The sequence below is a fragment of the Halichoerus grypus genome, chromosome 2 (genome assembly GCF_964656455.1).
Source record: "Halichoerus grypus chromosome 2, mHalGry1.hap1.1, whole genome shotgun sequence".
NCBI lineage: Eukaryota > Metazoa > Chordata > Mammalia > Carnivora > Phocidae > Halichoerus > Halichoerus grypus.
This window is the reverse complement of record NC_135713.1, coordinates 124,041,131-124,062,332: the sequence shown is the minus strand read 5'-3', so window position 1 is coordinate 124,062,332 and position 21,202 is coordinate 124,041,131. Positions and strand designations below refer to the sequence as shown.

Here is a 21,202-nt window from a genome sequence, read left to right as displayed (position 1 = left end):
TGAGCCACCCAGGCGCCCCATTTAGTAGTATTTTTAAAATGAACTATATTACAATATTAGATGTTCTATAACTTTACATGTTATATAAAATGATATTAAACTACACAGTATTATATAAAATACACAGTAAACTATATATTATATAATGCAGTTACGTTACATTTTTGAAATTTAAACAAATTCATAAGGAGAATTGTCTTGTCAATTAAGTTTTCAGTAGTAACTAAGTTAATTCGAATTATAAATTGTGACAGTTATTACTGTGTTTCATTTGCATACAATTTGTTTTTCACTTTTACAAATACTTTATATATCCCTCTTTTATTTTAGAAGTCTGGGCCAACGGTCACAAAAGTTGTCACTGTTGTGACAACCAAAAAAGCAGTGGTAGATTCTGATAAGAAGAAAGGTGAGCTGATGGAGAATGACCAGGATGCCATGGAGGTAATTCTTCATTAATTTTGACTTTGTTCATGATAGTATTCTAGAAGTATTTATTAGAAAGCATTGGTAGAGTTGTGCTTTTCAATTATAGAAACTAATGTTACAAGGAATTCTTGTTATTCTCAGTAGTATTGTTGCTGCCTAGCCAGTGGATAGAACATTCTGGTATCTTTGACCTCTTTCTGTATGCCCACATTTTGCTTCCCCTCTGCCCCTCATCAGTTCACCTCAGACATGTAAGGTGGGAGAAGAAATAAAGTGACAGAATGAATTGAATTTCTTCCTATTAACATGCCTTGTAAAGATTTGTGTGGAGAGAATTATATCAAAACTTCCTTAAAGCCATATTAGAATTATTTTTGTTATTTTAGCTTTATGTTGTCATTCGGATGTTCTGTGAGGGCCCAGAATAAAGAAACTAAGTTGAAGAATTCAGAATGCAAAAAAGTAAAGGCCAAAGAATATTTTCTAGGAGAGGAGGATTTTATTTATTTATTTATTTATTTGTCTATCTATTTATCTATCTCTATTTTTTTAAGAGAGGAGGATTTTATTTTTTTATTTAAATGTTTTTTAGAGATTTTTTATTTTATTTATTTGAGAGAGAGAGAGAGCACAAGGGGTGGGGAGGGACAGAGGGAGAAGGAGAAACAGACTTCCCGCTAAGCAGGAAGCTGGACGTGGGACTAGATCCCAGGACTCTGGGATCATGACCTGAGCTGAAGGCAGACGCTTAACCAACTGAGCCAACCAGGTGCCCCAGGAGAGGAGGATTTTAAAAGCTAGGAACACTGCCTCCCGTAAGGAGAAAATAGTAATTGTTTTAGCTTTTTTTACTTTTTTTTTTTTTTTAAATAGTATTCTTCAGAGGAGGAAGAAGTTGATCTTCAGACAGCTCTTACAGGCTATCAGACAAAACAGAGAAAGCTTCTAGAACCAGTGGACCATGGAAAAATTGAATATGAACCATTCAGAAAAAACTTTTATGTTGAAGTTCCAGAATTAGCAAAAATGTCTCAAGAAGGTAAAATTCTTTCATTCATTTATTGGTTATTGTGGGAACAGAGGGGGATATGCTTTGCTTTGCTCAGGAGGAATATTGGATAGGTGTGTGAGGTGATGCATGAGTAGGAGGAATTTGCATGGCTTACCTGAAGAAGTGAGAAAGGAAACTAGACTGTGAGAAGTCATTCTAGAGAGTTATGAATGTCATCTGCAAAGATTCAGACCAGTGAGGAATCAATGTAGTTTTGGAAGTATTTTTAAAAATGAGCAAAAATTAGTTTGGCTCATGTAGTTGAGATTTTTAGGGTTGAGAGTACTCTTTATGTGAAGTTACCAAATTAAGTATTGTTAACCTTTTCCTTCTGGGATTTGAGGGTTAGGAACAAATGTGAATCTTGTAATACTGGTAGAATAAGGATAATCTGTACAACTCTTGCTTGGAGAAAAACTGTATTACCTGTCAATCATTGTTTTTTATTGATGTTATAATATAAGACGTAATAAAAGCAAATTATAGAAATTGGAGTATTTCTTTTTGTCTCCAGTTAGTTGTGGCACTGATTGTATTAACTGTCTCCGTGAGCTGTTCAGTATTTTGTCCTGTAGCTTTTCTGTGGAGGTATCTTTAGTAGCACTAAAAAAAAAATTTGAATATTCTTAATCTTACCGGGCCTGACTGAAAAGTAGAAGGCATTAATGGAACAATATTTAACAGCTTTTAATCTGGATTTTGTTTTGTAGAGGTAAACGTATTTCGGTTGGAAATGGAGGGCATTACTGTCAAGGGAAAAGGTTGCCCCAAACCAATTAAATCTTGGGTCCAGTGTGGAATTTCCATGAAGATCTTAAATTCTCTCAAAAAGTAAGTGGTTAGCAATTATCTACATTTTTCAATGTCTTTCTATTCAGAATGGTTCTTTTATACAATTCACTCTATTTTTATTCTAATAGGAAAACTTACTATTTTTTTCTTACACAGCTTTATTGAGGTAGCATTTACATGTCATAAAGTTTACTCTTTGAGTATACAGTTCAGTGATTTTTAGTATACTTATGGAGTTAAACAGTCATCACCATAATCTAATTTTATAACATTTCATTATCCAGAGGAGGCCTGTATCCATTCGTAGTCACACTTCTCCCTTCTCCTCTCCTAAGTAGCCATGAATCTACTGTCTCTAGATTTGTCTATTCTGGACATTTCCTATAAATGGGATTGTACTAATGTAGTCTTTTGTGACCAGTTTCTTTCACTTAGCGTAACATTTTCAGTGTTCATCCATGATGTAGAATGCCTCAGTACTTCATTCCTTTTTGGCAAATATTATTTCACTGTACGGATATACCACATTTTGGAAAACCTTATTATGGGACTTTGAGAGACCCAGAGATCTCACTTTTTTACCTTATCTTCCTTTGGTTTGCTTTTTAAGGCATGGCTATGAAAAGCCCACACCAATCCAAACCCAGGCGATTCCTGCTATAATGTCTGGACGAGATTTGATTGGTATTGCCAAGACAGGAAGCGGAAAGACCATTGCTTTTCTGTTACCCATGTTTAGACACATCATGGATCAGAGGTCATTAGAAGAAGGAGAGGGGCCAATAGGTACAATTCCTTTCATTAAAGTGTTTTTTCAGGTAACACCTTTGTTGTCAGTTAATCAGAAAGACCTGATACTTTATAATGTTCTATTATAACAATAAAGATGTCTTTATGTACATTTCCTTTATAAATTTGGCACTTTGGGGCTGATTTCCCCTTACCAGCAGGTGGAGTGAGAATCTTCAGAGCTCTGGAGTGACATCTCAGAAGTACAAAAACAGCCTCTCCTGGCACAGCTCAATTTTTAAACTCTGACTCGGCAGGTAGACTCCTCGTGCATCTATCTGTTTATTTATATTGAGGTTTGTGCTTAGCGAGTATCATGGATCAATAAATCAACATGGAAGATTGTAGGGAAATATATTTCCTTTTTTTATTTTTGGCCTTAAAAGGCTGTATAGTGCCAGCATTTCCTTCAGGATTAGGTCTTCAGATTCATTTCTTGATTCATTTGGCAGAAATCTGTTTTGCAAATTTGAGTAGGGTTTTGGAAATTTGTTCAGCTCCTCTCTTGGAAAAAGAGGGCACAATATATTCCTACTCTGTCTGCCCCTCAGACCAAGGTTGTTTCCTGGAAACCGAGGTATGGCTCTGCAGCACAGTGAGTCACTTGATTATCTTTGCTCTGTGATTTGCAGTTGAGAATGATTTGCATTCTTTGCAACCAAGTATTTTCCTGATGGTTGAGTGAGGCATTTAACTCTCACTTATCTTTCTATAGCATGTTCTTAAAATCTACTTAAAATTATCATATACCACAATGTCTGCTGTTATAAAGCTTTTGAAATAGGATTTTCCAACGTCCATAAAACAAATGAAAACAAAAATTAGACTAAGAAATTTGAATGTTATTACAGAGGTTAAATTTAACACTTTAAAGCATAGCCTCCAGAATTTTGGTGGTTAGTCTTTTGACATATTTATCTTTTCAGCTGTCATCATGACTCCAACTCGAGAACTGGCTTTACAGATTACTAAAGAATGTAAGAAGTTTTCGAAGACCCTGGGACTCAGAGTGGTGTGTGTTTATGGAGGAACAGGAATCAGTGAGCAGGTGGGTACCCATCCCCAAGTGTCTTCTTTTTTTTTTTTTTTAAAGGTTTTATTTATTTATTTGACAGAGAGAGACACAGCGAGAGCAGGAACACAAGCAGGGGGAGTGGGAGAGGGAGAAGCAGGCTCCCCACTGAGCAGGGAGCCTGATGCTGGGCTCGATCCCAGGACCCTGGGATCATGACCTGAGCTGAAGGCAGACGCTTAATGACTGAGCCACCCAAGCGCCCCTCCAAGTGTCTTCTAAAGAATGATAGTCATTAGATATTTTGCTTTAACTAGAAGGAGGAAAAAAAATGGGTTCTGTGATCAAATAAGTTTTGGAAATGTCACATTATACAATGTTAAAGTAGGGTTTTTTTCCCTGCAGGACTTCTTAGTCTTTAATAACAAAAATGTCTTGTGATACTAGAAAAATGGGATAAATTAAGTGACATTTTCTGAACTTATTTAACCACAAAACCCTTTCTGAGGAATAGTTGCTGTTACTAAACACTTTATGTTTTCTGAGCTTATCTTCCTCAGTTGTTTTGATGAGTTTATTGTAAGAAATAATATTTACAAAAATAACTTGATACATGCATGAATATTATATAGAAGTCAAACAAAAGTTTTATGATCTCTAGTCCATTCTGTTTTTACCATTCTATTTCATTTTTAAAACACTGGTTGTGACTTACTTACGTAATGATTCACTAATGGAAACAACTCCTAACTTGAAATAATTGGTCTGTATAATTGCTTTAATTACTGCTCTCTCATGCTCCTTTCCTTGTTTTGAGGGATCATGTCAAATTAAAATTGGTAAAATTCTCTGGTTTTCCCTGAGTTCAAAGTTACAGCACCATGTGGTCATGTTGCCGCTTCCTCTTACTTTGGTTGTACACCAGCATTCCAAAGAATTAAGCAGGAAGCTTTGGAGGCTTCTAATCAGACCTCACTGTCTTTACCCTATGGAGCTGTGCAGGGACCCTGGGCAGTATTTTCAGATTTGTTTAAATAAGTAATAGTGTTAAATAGACTGTAAAATTTCATCTTTTTCATTAGATTGCTGAGCTGAAAAGAGGTGCTGAAATTATTGTTTGCACACCTGGTCGAATGATTGACATGTTAGCAGCTAACAGTGGTAAGTCAGGGGTATTTTTTTTTTTGTTCTTGTTTCTCTTTTTTGAATTCTGTACATTTTTATTAAAGCAGATACAAGAAATCACCGAAGTGTTTTTATATTTCTTCTTAAAGCTGTAATATCTTAAAATTTTGCAATAAGCTTATTGTTGCAAGCGTTATAATATTATTGCAATTTAATTTACAACGTCTTTTCAGAACTAACTCCATCTGATCTTTTTAGCTCTTAACGTGGATTCTTAATCAAATTTTGGCCTAGCTTTGCTTTTAACGGGTCGGGGGGGTGGACTGTCCTTTTATTATTATTATTATTCTAAGCTTTAGACTTTTTTTACCACAGGAGCTAGTATTTTCTTACAATACTGGGTAAATTAAGGTATTGCAGCTTCAAGAAATTTTATCTTTTGTAAATATTGCATGTTTTTTAGCTCATATGTTGTGCTTTGTTAAATTATTCCCTATCAAAACTGTTACTAAACTGTTGACATTATTTAACTTCTGTGGAGAAAGGCCCTTCAAGATTTATAGAACTGGGCTTCCGAGACGTAAGCCATCCAAGGTAGGTCATTTAATGCTGTTCCCAACTTTGCAGAACTAATGGGGGCTGCAGATGTTAGTATGGAATACTTAAATATTAGGAAGCATTTATTTTGGCTTCATTTCTTAGTTTTTTGAAGAAAATGCTTTCAAAGGTTTCCATTGCAATATTCAGTATATACATAGTAGAGTATTAAAAACTGTGAGTAATGCATGTTTCTCATAGCATTCTGCTTGAATTTCTGCATACATTTACTTCTAATTCTCCATGATGTTGGTGAAGTGACACTGAAGTTGTTTGATAAATCTCTGTGCCTGTACAGCATAAAAAGTTCTGGGTTGAATACTGATAAAATAATCCCTTGTTTTTTCTCAATGCTGCATTGATTAAGTCTCCTGAAATTCATCTTGATTAATTTTACCTTTTTCCTTTATCTGTCTTTTTGATTTATATTGAATAACTGTTTTATACATGTTTTTGCCAGGTGATTGATTCATCAGTTGATAGAAACGCTTGTGTTAATCCTTTAGAAAGGCTTCCTGTGTATGTATTTAGTTTTTGCTGGCTAAGAAACGCCTTGCTACTATTTAAACCAGTGGGACCATTTAATAAAATTGAATTTATATCTTTGTATAGAAAAATGTGTATATGCAATACATTTGGTATTTGAAGTTTTTGTGTAGTACTTTAGTTACCTCATGATGTTGAATAGCTTCTCATTAATATCTTGACATGCCCATTAGAAGCTTCTAACTCTGTGGAAGTAGTTTATAAATTAATATAAAAAGGAGGTTTTCTGCATCTAAAATAGTTAGCACTGGAACTTGCTTTCCACACATGCGCTGTAATCTCTAATATGTTTTTTCCTAGGTGATGCTGTCAGATAATGGCTGATGTGGCTCGATGCTTCATCTCAGTCTTAGTTTTATGATGTGTTTTGGAGAGGGCTGTTTTCTGAATTTTACAGGTCCTTCAGGCCCTATGATGGTATGCAAGAGACGAGTTTGACAAAATAAAGGGCCTCATATACCCATTGTCAGAAAGTACTTGCCATTAGATTAAGATCTTGTAGACCAAAATTTCGTTTCACTGTTTAAACATACCTAACTTACCCCTCTGGTTAAGTCAGGCATTTTAGTTCCCTTTACAGTTTTTTAAAGTTCTTGGTAGTCATAAAATGAATTGTGACTGATTTTTAGTTTTCGTTTTGTCTTTATTTTTTTTTCCTCATCTTAGGTCGGGTCACAAATCTTCGAAGAGTGACATATGTTGTTTTAGATGAAGCAGACAGAATGTTTGACATGGGTTTTGAACCACAGGTAATCACTAAATGTCTTAGTGTTTTGAACTATAAAATAAACCTTGTAATTGCCGTGAGAATGAAATGTTCTTATGGGGTCTGAAATTCTCACACACATTTTTGTTGGCGCTGTAATATAGTAAGTTGAGGACATATGAAATTGAAATAGATATTTATGTTTTGAATTCCTCATAAAACTGGTTCAGAAGGTATTTGTGCAGGCTTTCTCTGTTGGTCTTTTAAAACCATCATTGGTAAAATTAGAATTGGAGTGCTGATAATAGAAGCTTAAGCTTTCATATTTTATAGTTTTCGTTGTCCCTTTTTTCTATACATTTTTAAGGTTTTATTTATTTCAGAGAGAGAGCACGAGCAGGGGGGAGAGGGAGAGGGAGAGGGAGAAGCAGGCTCCCCGCTGAGCAAGGAGCCCGATGTGGGACTCAATCCCAGGACCCTGGGATCATGACCCAAGCCGAAGACAGGCGCTTAACCGACTGAACCACCCAGGCACCCTCATTGTCCTTTCAAATTCCTTTACTTCATGCTTTTAATTACCTCATGATCAATATAGCACATGCTGTTTATATTCTCCAAATGTAAAAACGAGGCCCAGAGCATTTGTCTGCTTTAGATTTTCATATTCCTCATACACACTCTTTGCTCAGATACAAAATTTCAGTGATAAAAACTTGGACACATGTTAAGAGGTGGTATTTTTATTGAGATAAAGTATGCGAGTTATCAGTGTGCTATGGATACCAAAAAAGATTTATTTTCTATTGCAAACTGCATTAATTGAAATGGGGTATTAGAAAGGGACACAGTAAAAGTGGTCTTTAGTCTTTTCACGTAAGTCTCTAGAAATGTATTTCTTGTCATGTGCGTGTGTTTAGATTAGGGATCACAGTCTAAATGAGATATAGAAGAGCACATAAGAGTAAAGAGGACTATGATGATGCCTGAACCATGTGAGAAATAGTTAAAGAGGAATATTTAGCTTGGAATAGAGGACTTGATAGCATCCTTTAACCCTTTGAAAAAAATCTGTCACATGAAGGAATCATTGAGGAGTAGACCTGGGACCCACTTGGGAAGTTATATGAAGCTGGATCTGAGCATAATGTGAGAAAGGGCTGGATAAACATTATTTGGAGAGGCGCCTGGGTGGCTCAGTCGTTAAGCGTCTGCCTTCAGCTCAGGTCATGATCCCAGGGTCCTGGGATCGAGCCCTGCATCGGGCTCTCTGCTCAGTGGGAGGCCTGCTTCTCTCTCTCCCACTCCCCCTGCTTGTGTTCCCTCTCTCACTGTGTCTCACTCTGTTAAATAAATAAATAAAATCTTAAAAAAAAAAAAAAACCACATTATTTGGAGATGAAACAAGTTACATTGTGGGAGGAGGGCAGATACTGAATATGCTTTTCATCCATGTGTTTGGGTAGAGGCAGGGTGGTCCATTTGTGGAAAGAGAGTAGAGGGAATTGATGAATCAGATGGAAGATGGAATTAGATCCTTTTAATGTCTTTCCTAATCCCGGGAAATCTTAGACTTTATGGTAGTGTTTAAGGTAGGTGTGGTGATTGGGCCTTTCTGGTTGATCCGTTAAGCTTTGCCGTAAAGAGGTCAAACAACATTTCCCATTCATTGGTGTGCAGAGCGTGAATCATCCCTTGCCATTAGTGCTTACATCTCCGTAAGTACCTGAGGGAGAAATGCTGAGTAATAGTTTGTTGATCACTAAAACCTGTTGAAGAGAAGAAATTTCAGAGTAAATTAATGATTATTTTGTGAGCTGTAGTATAGAAAGTGCTGGGTTGGGGTCAGTGTCACAGTGCACTATTTGGGTGTAAAGCAAGTAAAGGCACTCGCATTTGAATCAAAGCTGGTATTAGTAAATGCACATCTGCACAATGGCTTCTATCTAGAGAAGAGTGGGCAGGCAGTATGCCTCCAGACATGATTCTGTACTGAAGAAAATAATGAAAATTGGGAACTAAATTAAATCATGGCCGCTGAATGTATATCTTTCTGACTGTGAATGTACAGTAAGTGTACGTGTTGTGCAATGGCATGGGCAGAAGGTACAGGACTCTACTTTTCCACATTGAAGCTTGAACAGGCTGGCAGGTCGAAAGGCGCTCGGGAAAATGTTTGTGTATTGTTTAAACTTAACACTTTTAGTGCCAAAAGAAGAGTTTTTAGGGTGAAGGATAACAGAATTTCCTTTTCTTTTCTCTTATTCTCTCTCTTTTTTTTAAGATTTTATTTATTTATTTGAGAGAGAGAGAATGAGAGAGAGCATGAGAAGGAGGAGGGTCAGAGGGAGAAGCAGACTCCTCACTGAGCAGGGAGCCTGATGCAGGACTCGATCCTAGGACTCCAGGAGCATGACCGAGCCGAAGGCAGTCCTTTAACCAACTGAGCCACTTAGGCGCCCCTCTTTTTTTTTTTAAGATTTTATTTATTTGAGAGAGAAATAGTGAGAAAGAGCATGAGCGGGGTGGAGAGGAAGAAGCAGGCTCCCTGCTGAGCAGGGAGCCCAACGTAGGGCTCGATCCCAGGACCCTAGGATCATGACCTGAGCTGAAGGCAGACGCTTAGCTGACTGAGCCACCCAGGCGCCCCAGATAACAGGATTTCTTAAAAAGACCAGTAGAAAAGTGTACCTCTTTCTTAAACCTTACTGATTTTTTTTTTTTTTAAGAACTTACTGAAGAAAAACTTGTACTTCTTAGTGGACATATTCCTAAGGGCTGCAACAGAATGTGAACTCCTTTTGGAACCAAAGGCAACAGAAGAGTAGATTAGGAATCCATTTGTTCCTTTACCGAAATTGGAATCAATTAAAAGTAGCATTTGACAGAATATTAAAAAGTGGTTTTCATGAGAAATTGCTCTATAGTTTCTAGGTTTGTTCTTTTTTAGTTTCGTAAAAATAAAGAGTAAGAGAAGAAATCAATTAGATACAGAAATTAATCTTTAGCTTAAGTTAGCCACTTTGGAGCTGGACATACATACTTTGGTAGAAGTATGTAAATAATATTCCTCTTATTTAAAAAAATATTATTTATGTGTTATCTTTTTATTAAGAAAGACAATGTTGTAATTGGCCTAAATTTATTCATGCCTATGTCTAATACAAAATGAATGAAGCTGAAGATTCTGAAGACATTTACTCCAAGTTTTCACTTTCTTTCATTCTTTTTTTTTCTTTTTTCTTTTTTAAGATTTATTTATTTGAGAGAGAGCAAGGGGAAGGGCAGAGGGAAAGAATCCCAAAGAGACCCCCCTGCTGAGCGCGGAGCCCGACTCAGGGCTCTATCCCACGACCCTGAGATCCTGACCTGAGCTGAAACCAAGAGTCAGACGCCCAACCAGCCAAGCCACCCAGGCGCCCCACCGAGTTTTCACTTTCTTAAAAATACCAATCACATAGTAAAATGAGAGAGTAAATGTGCTTGTCAGTTGTACACTGTAAAGCACCAGGCTTGCATCAGTCATCTTAAGGAGCTCAGTATCTCATGGGAGATTACTGTACTTTGAAGACTGTCTTCAAATTCACATCAAAATTAGGTCACTAGATAGATGATTAGACACCTCAGCATCTCTGAGTCTCTCTCTTGAGGCCAGTGGTGAAGGGTTTGGTGCATAAGCAGTTACAGATGAATAACATGGCTACTACTTAAGGAAATTGAGGTACTGAAAAAAGACAGATTTTTGAAAACTTATTTTTTAAGTCTAATGTAATACTTTACATTAGAGGAGACAGATTCAGAGATGTAATGACACTTGCCTCCCCCGCCGCCCCGCCCCACGTTTTATTACTATTTCATACTATGATCTAGTCCAGGGTAATTTTTACCAACATAGATAGCAACATCTCAAGGACCCTATTGGTGATTTAAAAATTGGGATTGGGATATTTACATTGGTGAATAAATAAATCATTAACTTGGTAGCAAATTATTTTCTTGAGGGTGAAGAAAAGCATTGCACGTCATCAAGAGAAATACAAGACAGAATGTGTTAATCTTTTAGAACGTCTCTAAAACAAGCATATGCCAGTGATCAGGAGTTGAATCAGCGAAAAATGGAAAAACTACTACCTTTGTAAACGTTAGTGACTGGCCTGATGAATTTAGTTTTAGCCTATGAGTGTGAAAGAAGTTTATGTACTTACTTGGCAGACCACAGCTGACTTGAAGTATCTGTGTAGTGTGAAAGAGGAAACATTGAAAAATTTCAGGAACAGCTTTTAATCAGTAGCCCCCAGTCTGATAGCTTCCAGTCTGATAGCCAAGGCAGTCAAAACACAGACCAGTCATCATTGAAAAAGTATGTGATCATTAGGGTCATTCTGTAGGCATCTTCATGACTCTAAGCAGTAATAGATAATCATAAGGTAAATCTAAGCTCCCATGTGCAGTACACTGTTACAGGAAGCACAGGGTTTGTAGCTTATTCAGGAAGATTTCTCTGCACTATGACAAGAAAAGGAGTTAGGGGCACCTGGGTGGCTCAGTTGGTTAAGGAACTGCCTTCGGCTCAGGTCATGATCCCGGAGTCCTGGGATCGAGTCCCGCATCGGGCTCCCTGCTCAGCGGGGAGCCTGCTTCTCCCTCTGACCCTCTCCCCTCTCATGTTGTTTCTCTGTTTCTCTCTCCTTCTCTCAAATAAATAAATAAATAAATAAAATCTTTAAGAAAAGGAGTTAGGTCTGGTTCTCCAGAAAACTTTTATCCTTTGATATTGTCTTTCTGCATATGCTGAGAATGAAAGGTTATTTGTGAATAGTCTAGGAAGGCAGGATGTTTATTATTCTTTGAAGAGTTTCAAGGCCACCGTGGCACTTGAATGTGAATTGTCTGATCCTTGTTTATACATGTATAAAATGAGAAGTTGAGACTCAATGAGCAGTCCTTCGACTTGTTTAAGATGATCAGCTTTGTATGTAATGTCTTAAAAGATGGACACATTAATGTGAATTTGCAGTGATATTACTATCAAATTCATATTATCAAACCAAGTGTGGTTAATGATTCCTAATTTTCAGTAATGTACTTCAGTCATTCCAAAAGGGATGTCATTTTATATAGGAAATTAAAGAAAAGCATTCCTGATAAGATGACATAGGAACTGGGACCTGAGTAAAGTGAGAGATTGAGTCATGGGGATATTTGGTAGAAAAGTGTTACAGGCGAAGAGCCAGTACAAATGTCCTGATGTGGGAGCTTGCTTGGCCAGTGTCCCTGGAGCAGAGTAAAGAATGGGGAATGTGATGGGAGAGAGTAGAAGATGAGGACAGAAAGATGTACTGATGGTGTGGTGAACATGTAAGACCCTGTACAGCAGGGCTAGGAATTTGGATTTTGTTTTTTTTAAAGATTTTATTTATTTGACAGAGAGAGACACAGCAAGAGAGGGAACACAAGCAGGGGGAGTGGGAGAGGGAGAAGCATGCTTCCCGCAGAGCGGGGAGCCCGATGTGGGGCTCGATCCCAGGACCCTGAGATCATGACCTGAGATGAAGGCAGACGCTTAATGACTGAGCCACCCAGCTACCCCTAGGAATTTGGGTTTTAATTTTAATGCGATAAGTTATATTGGGAGGCTTTTGGGGTTTTTTGTTTTTTGGCTTGAACTCACAACCCTGAGCTCAAGACCTGAGCTGAGATCAGGAGTTGGATGCTCAACTAAGCCACCCAGGCACACCTAATATATTAGAGGGTTTTGAGCAGAGGAATACCTGATCTAATTTTTTACATTTTTAGTCTTAAATTAATGGTCACACGTGCACATAGGTTTAATGGTACCCCTTCTCTACTTTCTCTTTAGTCTCTTAGCTGATTATTTTGATATTCTATTTCTCTAAATAGAGTGCTTTTACTTCTCCTTTTTAATTTTCTGTTTTTGATACTACTTATTGACTTCCCATGGGGGAATGTAATTTCTCTGTTTTCCTTCCTCCTGTTACATTCTTGCATCATTTTCATCCTTTATATTTTCAGATTTATGTTGCTGTTTTAATTGGATCAGAATATAACATTATGGCAATCTAAATGTTATTCAGAGCTGGGCAATGTATTAAATTGATTATTATTATTATGTTTTTAAAGTAAGTTTTTTTAAGATTTTATTTATTTACTTGACAGAGAGGGAGAGCAGGAACACAAGCAGGGGGAGTGGGAGAGGGAGAAGCAGGCCTCCCGCTGAGTGGGGAGCCCGATGTAGGGCTCAATCCCAGGACCCTAGGATCATGACCCAAGCCGAAGGCAGACACTTAACGACTGAGCCACCCAGGCGTCCCTAAACTGATGATTAATTTCCTCTATAACTTTTTGTTTTCTCTAGAGATAATTGTCTTTTTATGTTTGTTGGCTGGATTTCTATATACTTTAATTAAATGCCAAACTCTGTTAGTTATATAAATATATCAAGTAGTTGAAACAGTCAAGTTTTCTGTTTGTTTCATCTTCCTTAAGGAGTTTTTTTCAGAGCCTTTTGACCTAGTCCAGTCATGGTTTGTTGTTCTCTCTGCTTGACATACAGCTGCTGTCCTGGGATCCATCATTCTGGGATCAACAGAGTCCCCTTTGTTTCTCACCTTATTAGGATCCCCAAAGTTCTGTAACCCAAGACTAAATCTTTTCTTAAATGATTTTTTTTTTTTTTTAATAGAACACTTTAGGAATTTCTATGTCAATGTTGCATTAAGGGGCCGTACTAATCTCTGTATCATTCCAATTATTTTTAGTATATGTGTTGCTAAAGTGAGCACTTAAGTGATTCATTTTTACTTTTTTAAATTTATTGTTATTCAAGTATAATTAGCCCACAGTATTATATTAGTTTCAGGTGTACAATATTCAGTAAAATAGTACTCATCATGATAAGTGTACTGTTAATCATCTTCACCTATTTCATCCATCCCCACATCTGCCTCCCCTCTAGTGACCACCAGTTTGTTCTTTGTATTTAAGAGTTTGTTTTTTTTTTGTTTGTCTCTTTTTATTCTTTGTTCTTTTGTTTGGTTTCTTAAATTCCACATATAAGTGAAATCATATGGTATTTGTCTTTTTCTGACTTACTTCGCTTAGCATTATACCCTGTAGGTTCATCCATGTCGTTGCAAATGGCAAGATTTCATTTAAATGACTCATTTTTAAAGATTGCCTTCTACCTACATAGGATCTGTGTCCTCTGAGTTGATTTTCTATTTGCTTTGGTTTCTGCATTCTGTAGATGTCTGGGAATCTGTAGTTATCTACTTGTGTTTAAGGGGTGGAGAAAGGGCAGCTTAAAATTCAAAGCTCTCTGTGCCAGAGCAGGACTTACTGACTGTGACTTTCACTGTTGTGATCTGGTTGGGTCTTTCTTTTGGTTGGGGACTATCTTCTGCTTGTCTTCTTGCGCTGGGCAGACTGTGCCTGGAGAAATATTGGCAGTCTTCTGCCTCGAATATGAAGGTCTGTCTCCCGTTTTGGGTTGGGAAAGAGGCCTTGATGGAGAGGTGGGAGCCTCAGCCTCGAGCATTATGCGTTTACTTAATGCTTTTCTTCTTAGGATTTTATCCTTGCTTCATCCATTCATGATCTTGTTTTATTCTCTGCAGAAGCTAAACCTTTAGGTCTTTGGCTAGGATGAGAGAAAGGCCCATTGCCTGGCTGAGTAGCAGGTGGAGGTTGGGTGATTTGCTTGCTTCTTAAGCAGACCTTGTATCAATTCTCCTTATTCTGGCACCCCACCTTTCACGTTCATGTAGGGAGAACAGCTTTGTTCTCAACTTTTCCTTACTGCTAGCATGGGATTCTGCTTCCTTGAGCTTGATTAATCTTTTACCATCTTAAAACATTTTATTGCTTTTTGTTTTGTTTTATTGACAAATAAAAGGGCATTTATATATTATAAAACTAATGCTTTTATTTTCTTTTTTTAAAGATTTTATTTATTTATTGGAGAGAGCGTGAGTGTGATTAGAGAGAATGTGCATGTGAGCGAGGAAAGGGGCAGAGGGAGAGGGAAAAAGTCTTAAGCGACTCCCTGCTGAGCTTGGAGCCAGGTGCAGGGCTCAGTCTCATGATCTCACCACCCTGACATCATGACCTGAGCCAAAATCAAGTGTTGGACGCTTAACCAACTGAGCCACCCAGGCACTCCTCCCTTCTTGCTTTTATCTTTCTTTGTATGCCAGTACATTTGAAAGCTTTAAACAGACTCAGAAGTAAGAACACTGCAGTAGTCTTACATTCATTAAAGAAATCAGCTTTTAATTTTCCCACACGGAAGCCACCAGTTCCTATTTGTTATTAGCAAGTTCTACCAGATATTCCAGGAATTGATAATTGTATTCCTAATCATATTTTATTTCAAAGTATAAAAAAGGGTAAATAACAATTCATAAGATCTTTGTAATCTTTTATTTTTAAAAGGGCTCTCAGTCCTCATTATATACCATAAAATTCACCTGTTTTAAACGTATAATACAATGGTTTTTAGTGTACATACACATTTGTGCAGCTATCCCCACAATCCAGTTTTATTTTTTTTCCACAATCCAGTTTTAGAACATTTCCATCACAAGAAAGATGCCTCATGTCTATTTTTACTCATTTCCGGTTTTCACCCCAGCCTGAGGCAGCTGCTGATCTGTGTTCTGTCTTAATATGTTTGTCTTTTCTGGACATTTCATATAAAATTCATATATTATACATCTAGCTTATTTTACTCAGCATAATGTATTTGAGCTTTGTCCATTTTTTTTTTTTTTTTTTAAGATTTCTTATTTATTTATTTGACAGAGAGAGACACAGCGAGAGAGGGAACACAAGCAGGGGGAGTGGGAGAGGGAGAAGCAGGCTTCCTGCCGAGCAGAGAGCCCGATGGGGGGCTCGATCCCAGGACCCTGGGATTATTCCCTGAGCCGAAGGCAGATGCTTAACGACTGAGCCACCCAGGCGCCCGAGCTTTGTCCATGTTATAGCATATCTTTCATTCTTTTATTGCTGAGTGGTTAGTATTCTGTCATATGGATGTGTATCATGTTTTGTTTATCCATGAACTGTTTGATAAATATTTTGGATTATTTCCACTTCTGGCTGTTAATGAATGATGCTGCTGTGAACATTTGCTACAAGTTTTTGTGTGGACATATGTCTTTATTTCTACCAAGGGGTAGGATTTCTAAATTGTGTGGTAATTTATATTTAACTTTTTAAGGAACTGTCAAACTTTCCATAGTGGCAATTTCATTTTATAGGCCAATATAATATTGGTATCTAAATCAAACAAGGTATAGTTTAATGTACAATGATGCAAAAACCCTAAAAATTGTATTAGGGAACCAAATATAGTAATGCTTAAAATAAATAATAAATCACATTGAAGTTAGTATTCTTTAGATGCAAAGGCTAGTTTAAAGTTAGAAAAATCAAGTAAGAGCCTCCTGGGTGGCTGTCGGTTAAGTGTCTGACTCTTGATTTTGGCTCAGGTTATGATCTCATGGGTCCTGAGATCAAGTCCTGCAACGGGCTCTGTGCTCAGTGGGGAGTCTGCTTGAAAATTCTCTCCCTCTGCCCCTTCCCTCACTCACACACACACTCTATCTCTGAAATAAAACCGGGGCACCTGGATGGCTCAGTTGGCTAAGCGGCTGCCTTCCGCTCTGGTCATGGTCCCAGGGTCCTGGGATCGAGCCCCACGTCCATCGGGTTCCCTGCTCAGCGGGGAGTCTGCTTTTCTCTCTGCCCCTCCCCCTGCTCATGCTCGCTCCCTCATAAATAAATAAAATCTTTAAAAATAAAATAAAGGGGCGCCTGGGTGGCTCAGTCATTAAGCATCTGCCTTAGGCTCAGGTCATGATCCCAGGGTCCTGGGATTGAGTCCCACATCGGGCTCCCTGCTCAGTAGGAAGCCTGCTTCTCCCTCTCCCACTCCCCCTGCTTGTGTTCCTTCTCTCACTCTCTCTCTCTCTCTCTCTCTCTCTCTGTGTCAAATAAATAAATAAATAAATCTTTTCTTAAAAAAAGAAAAAAGAAAAGTCAAAAAATACAATCCACCCTGTTACCAGAATAGAGGAAAAAACCATACTATTATCTAAAATGTGGAAAAGGCATTTGATAAAATTTCATTTATGATTTAAAAATTCAGCAGCGATGGGGCACTGGGTGGCCCAGTGGGTTACGAGTCTGCCTTTGGCTCAGGTCATGATCCCAGGGTCCTGGGATTGAGCCCCGCATTGGGCTCCCTGCTCAGCAGGGAGTCTGCTTGTCCCTCTCCCTCTGCCCCTCCCGCCCCCTGTGTGAGTTCTCTGTCTCTTTCTCTCTTTCAAATAATAAATAAAAAATCTTTAAAAAAATTCAGCAGAGACTAGTGGGGAACCTCCATATCCAATGAACAGTATCTACAAAAAAATCTGTAGTAAATGTTACACTTAGCGGTAGAACTTTTAAACTTTTAACATGAAAAACAAAGTAAAGTAGTTAACATCCATTCAACATTTTACTAGAGGAGAAAGGGTATAATGTTTAGAAAGGAAGAAGCAAGTGTTCTTTGCAGATGTTAAGACTGTCTTTGTAGAAGACTCAAAATGATCTACAGATAAATTGTTAAGAGGACCATAAAGTTTCTGGATACAAAGTCAGTAAACAGAAATCATTTACATTTCTTTTCTCAGTAAGAAAATGTACTTTAAAAATCATATAATTCGGGGCACCTGGGTGGCTCAGTCGGTTAAGCATCTGCCTTCGGATTAGGTCCTGATCTTGGGGTCCTGGGATTGAGCCCCACGTTGGGCTCCCTGCTCAACGGGGAGCCTACTTCTCCCTCTTCCTCTGCCCCTCGGTCCTGCTTGTGCTCTCTCTCTTGCTCTGTCTCAAATGAATAAATAAAATCTTAAAAAAAACATATAATTTACAAAAGCATGAAAAAATAAACCTGACAAAAGATGTATAAGATCTTTTGGAGAAAATTATGAAGCTTTACTGGAAAACATTACAGGGGCGCCTGGGTGGCTCAGTCGTTAAGCGTCTGCCTTCGGCTCAGGTCATGATCTCAGGGTCCTGGGATCGAGCCCCACATCGGGCTCCCTGCTCGGCGGGAAGCCCGCTTCTCCCACTCCCCCTGCTTGTGTTCCCTCCTGCTGTCTCTCTCTCTGTCAAATAAATAAAAATCTTTAAAAAAAAAAAAATACTGGAAAACATTACAGAGAACTTAAGTTGACTCTCAAAGTTAGACATTGGGTGGTGAAGAATAACCCTTCTGTGGAGGAGGGACAGGTTAGGGTGCTTCTTGAAAATCTAGTTCATTCTCATTTTATTTTATTTTATTTTATTTATTTTATTTTTTTAAAGATTTTATTTATTTATTTGAGAGAGAGAATGAGAGAGAGAGAGCATGAGAGGGGGGAGGGTCAGAGGGAGAAGCAGACTCCCTGCCGAGCAGGGAGCCCGATGCGGGACTCGATCCAGGGACTCCAGGATCATGACCTGAGCCGAAGGCAGTCGCTTAACCAACTGAGCCACCCAGGCGCCCTCATTCTCATTTTAGGATTATGTTTTCTTGGGTCTGGGTACCAACTTAATCAAAATGTTGCTATCATCTCCTGTTTTATTTTCTTACTGTCTTTGTTGGTTTGTGCAGTTTTTAAAGTTGGAAGAGAGGTAGTTGGAATAATCCAGATGAGAGGTGGTTGAGGTTTAGGCCAGGAACCCAGGATTTCGAAGTGCCTTGGGTAGGACTGCCCCTTTCACAGATTTCACATCATGTTTGATTGGAGTGAAAGTGTGGTCCTAGAATTCTGTATATTCCTAGCTAGACCTTCACCCATCCCAATCTCCAACCACTCACCACTGTCTACCTTGAAACTATCATTAATAATCTTATTCATTATTTCTATTTTTCTTGTTTATAGCAGTCATCACAAGAGTCCTAGGATTTCTCCAGGGCTCTATAGAGGTGCCCATATCCTATCCCCTCAACAGTATGTCTGCCTTCATTGTTCTCTTTGTTTCTGTTGCTCATATCAACCTTTGACACATAATATATTTATCTGTCCATCTTCCTTCGAATACAAACTCCATGAAGACAGGGTTTTGTCTGTTTTTATTGCATATTGCAAGCACTTAGAGCAATGCCTTACACATATAGTTGCTCAACAAAAATGTGTTGAATAACTGATGGAAAACAGTGATACCAAAGGAGAATACTTGTATCCCAGATAAAGTTTTAAGATTGAGAATACTGAATTTGTTGGTGGATTAAGTGTGAGATCAGTGAGAGAGAGAGAGAGAGGTGACAGATGGCTCTTCCATCTTTGCCCTAAATATGTGAATAACTATAGTTGCCATTCTTAGGAGGGGGAAACCGAACAAAGCAAATTATGGGGTACTATCAGTTATTTGAAGGTAACAAGTTTAAAAGTCACTGAATAGATGTTCTCAAAATTTCCTTCTCCTTTTTTTGTGTGTGTGGGGTTGTTTTTATTTATTTATTTATTTTAAAGATTTTCTATTTGAGATAGCATGCACCAGCGGGGGGAGCAGAGGGAGAGGGAGAAGCAGGCTCCCCGCTGAGCAGGGAGCCAGATGTGGGACTTGATCCCAGGACCCCAGGATCATGACCTGAGCCCAAGGCAGACAACAACTGAGCCACTCAGGCGCCCCTTTTTTCTTTTTGTTATTTTTAAACATTTTATTTATTTGAGAGAGAGAGTACAGAGGGAGAGCCAGACTCCCCGCTGGACAGGGATTCTGACACAGGGCTCAATCCCAGGACCCCAGGATCAGGACCTGAGCTGAAGGCAGATGCTTAACTAACTGAGCAGCCCAGGCACCCCTTTCTAGTTGGTTTTAACATCGTATGATTTTTGGAGCCTATACTCACCATATTTATTTGCAATGTGTTCTCAGGTCATGCGCATTGTGGATAATGTCCGTCCTGATCGACAGACAGTTATGTTTTCAGCTACCTTTCCCAGAGCTATGGAGGCTTTGGCTCGCAGAATCCTGAGTAAACCCATTGAAGTGCAGGTTGGAGGCAGGAGTGTGGTTTGCTCAGATGTGGAACAACAAGTGGTGGGTACAATCTTTCGGAAATCCTCAATTCCCTGGATGTTTAGGCAGTGTGTGATCCTTTGGGGATCATTGTGATGAAGGCAGGTAATTATCTAATCTTAAATAGGATACAGCTCAGCCATTAATATTTTATCCGATAAACTCAAGCTATTCCTTGGAACTGCGTGTTTAAAATGCTCTTTTTAGTTCCTCCCACCAGAAGAGGTGGGACTGGTGGATGGAAATATCACATACCTATTTTATTCTTTAGTTAATAGGATGTGAGGTCAAGAGGCAGAGAGTACTAGATGATGGTTTGCTCACATTTGCAAGCCCCTTCTCTCAGAAATTTTTTTTTGGTCTTACTGGTTTATCAGTTAAAATCACCATTTTCCTCCCGATTCCTAAAGATACAGCAAGATGTTGTCATTTAGCCATTTGCCACAAATAAAATGAATATTTTTGCTTAAGAGAGAGATTTGCATTTTTATTCCATTGACTTGGTGCAATTTGGTATTTTCAGATTGTTATTGAAGAAGAAAAGAAATTTTTGAAGTTACTTGAGCTTCTTGGCCATTATCAAGAATCGGGATCTGTCATTATATTTGTGGATAAGCAGGAACATGCTGATGGTCTTCTGAAAGATTTAATGAGAGCATCTTATCCTTGCATGTCTCTTCATGGAGGTAATGTTTAGTGAAGTATCTGTTGAGTACTTAATTTGGCCAAGTGCTGCTGTCTTCTGAATGATATTTACTGTGTACTGTGATTTAGAGCCAGATTTTGTATCATCTATCTCAGTTTTTATTCACAACAACTCTATGAAGGGTAAGTATTATTATTGTTCCATCTTAGAGATAAAGAAAATAAGACAACAGTACATTGGTTTGACCAAACCGTATAGCCATTAATCAGATAAGGAGAAATTGAACTTAAAATTTTCTGTTTCACGTTAAATCCTTTCCATTGTGCCATGCTACTTAGATGTTTTCATGATTCGCATTAGACCTTTAATTGAAAGAAACATTTTAATTTTTAATTTTAATGTAACATCTCCATTGTCAAATGTATGTGGGACTTAGAA

The 21,202-nt window shown here is 38.2% G+C and overlaps 1 protein-coding gene across 2 annotated transcripts in view; it reads left to right on the top strand.

The window, feature by feature from the left end:
* The window catches only part of DDX46 (DEAD-box helicase 46), a 72,076-nt gene that overhangs the window by 16,508 nt on the left and 34,366 nt on the right, over window positions 1-21,202 (top strand). For both annotated transcript variants that reach the window (XM_036084303.2, XM_078067497.1), the window contains exons 7-15: window positions 331-444; window positions 1,303-1,468; window positions 2,191-2,311; window positions 2,883-3,058; window positions 3,988-4,109; window positions 5,156-5,234; window positions 7,008-7,090; window positions 19,975-20,139; window positions 20,642-20,804. In XM_036084303.2, the coding sequence (XP_035940196.2) occupies window positions 331-444; window positions 1,303-1,468; window positions 2,191-2,311; window positions 2,883-3,058; window positions 3,988-4,109; window positions 5,156-5,234; window positions 7,008-7,090; window positions 19,975-20,139; window positions 20,642-20,804 (1,189 nt within the window). The remainder of the gene's footprint in view (window positions 1-330; window positions 445-1,302; window positions 1,469-2,190; window positions 2,312-2,882; window positions 3,059-3,987; window positions 4,110-5,155; window positions 5,235-7,007; window positions 7,091-19,974; window positions 20,140-20,641; window positions 20,805-21,202) is intronic.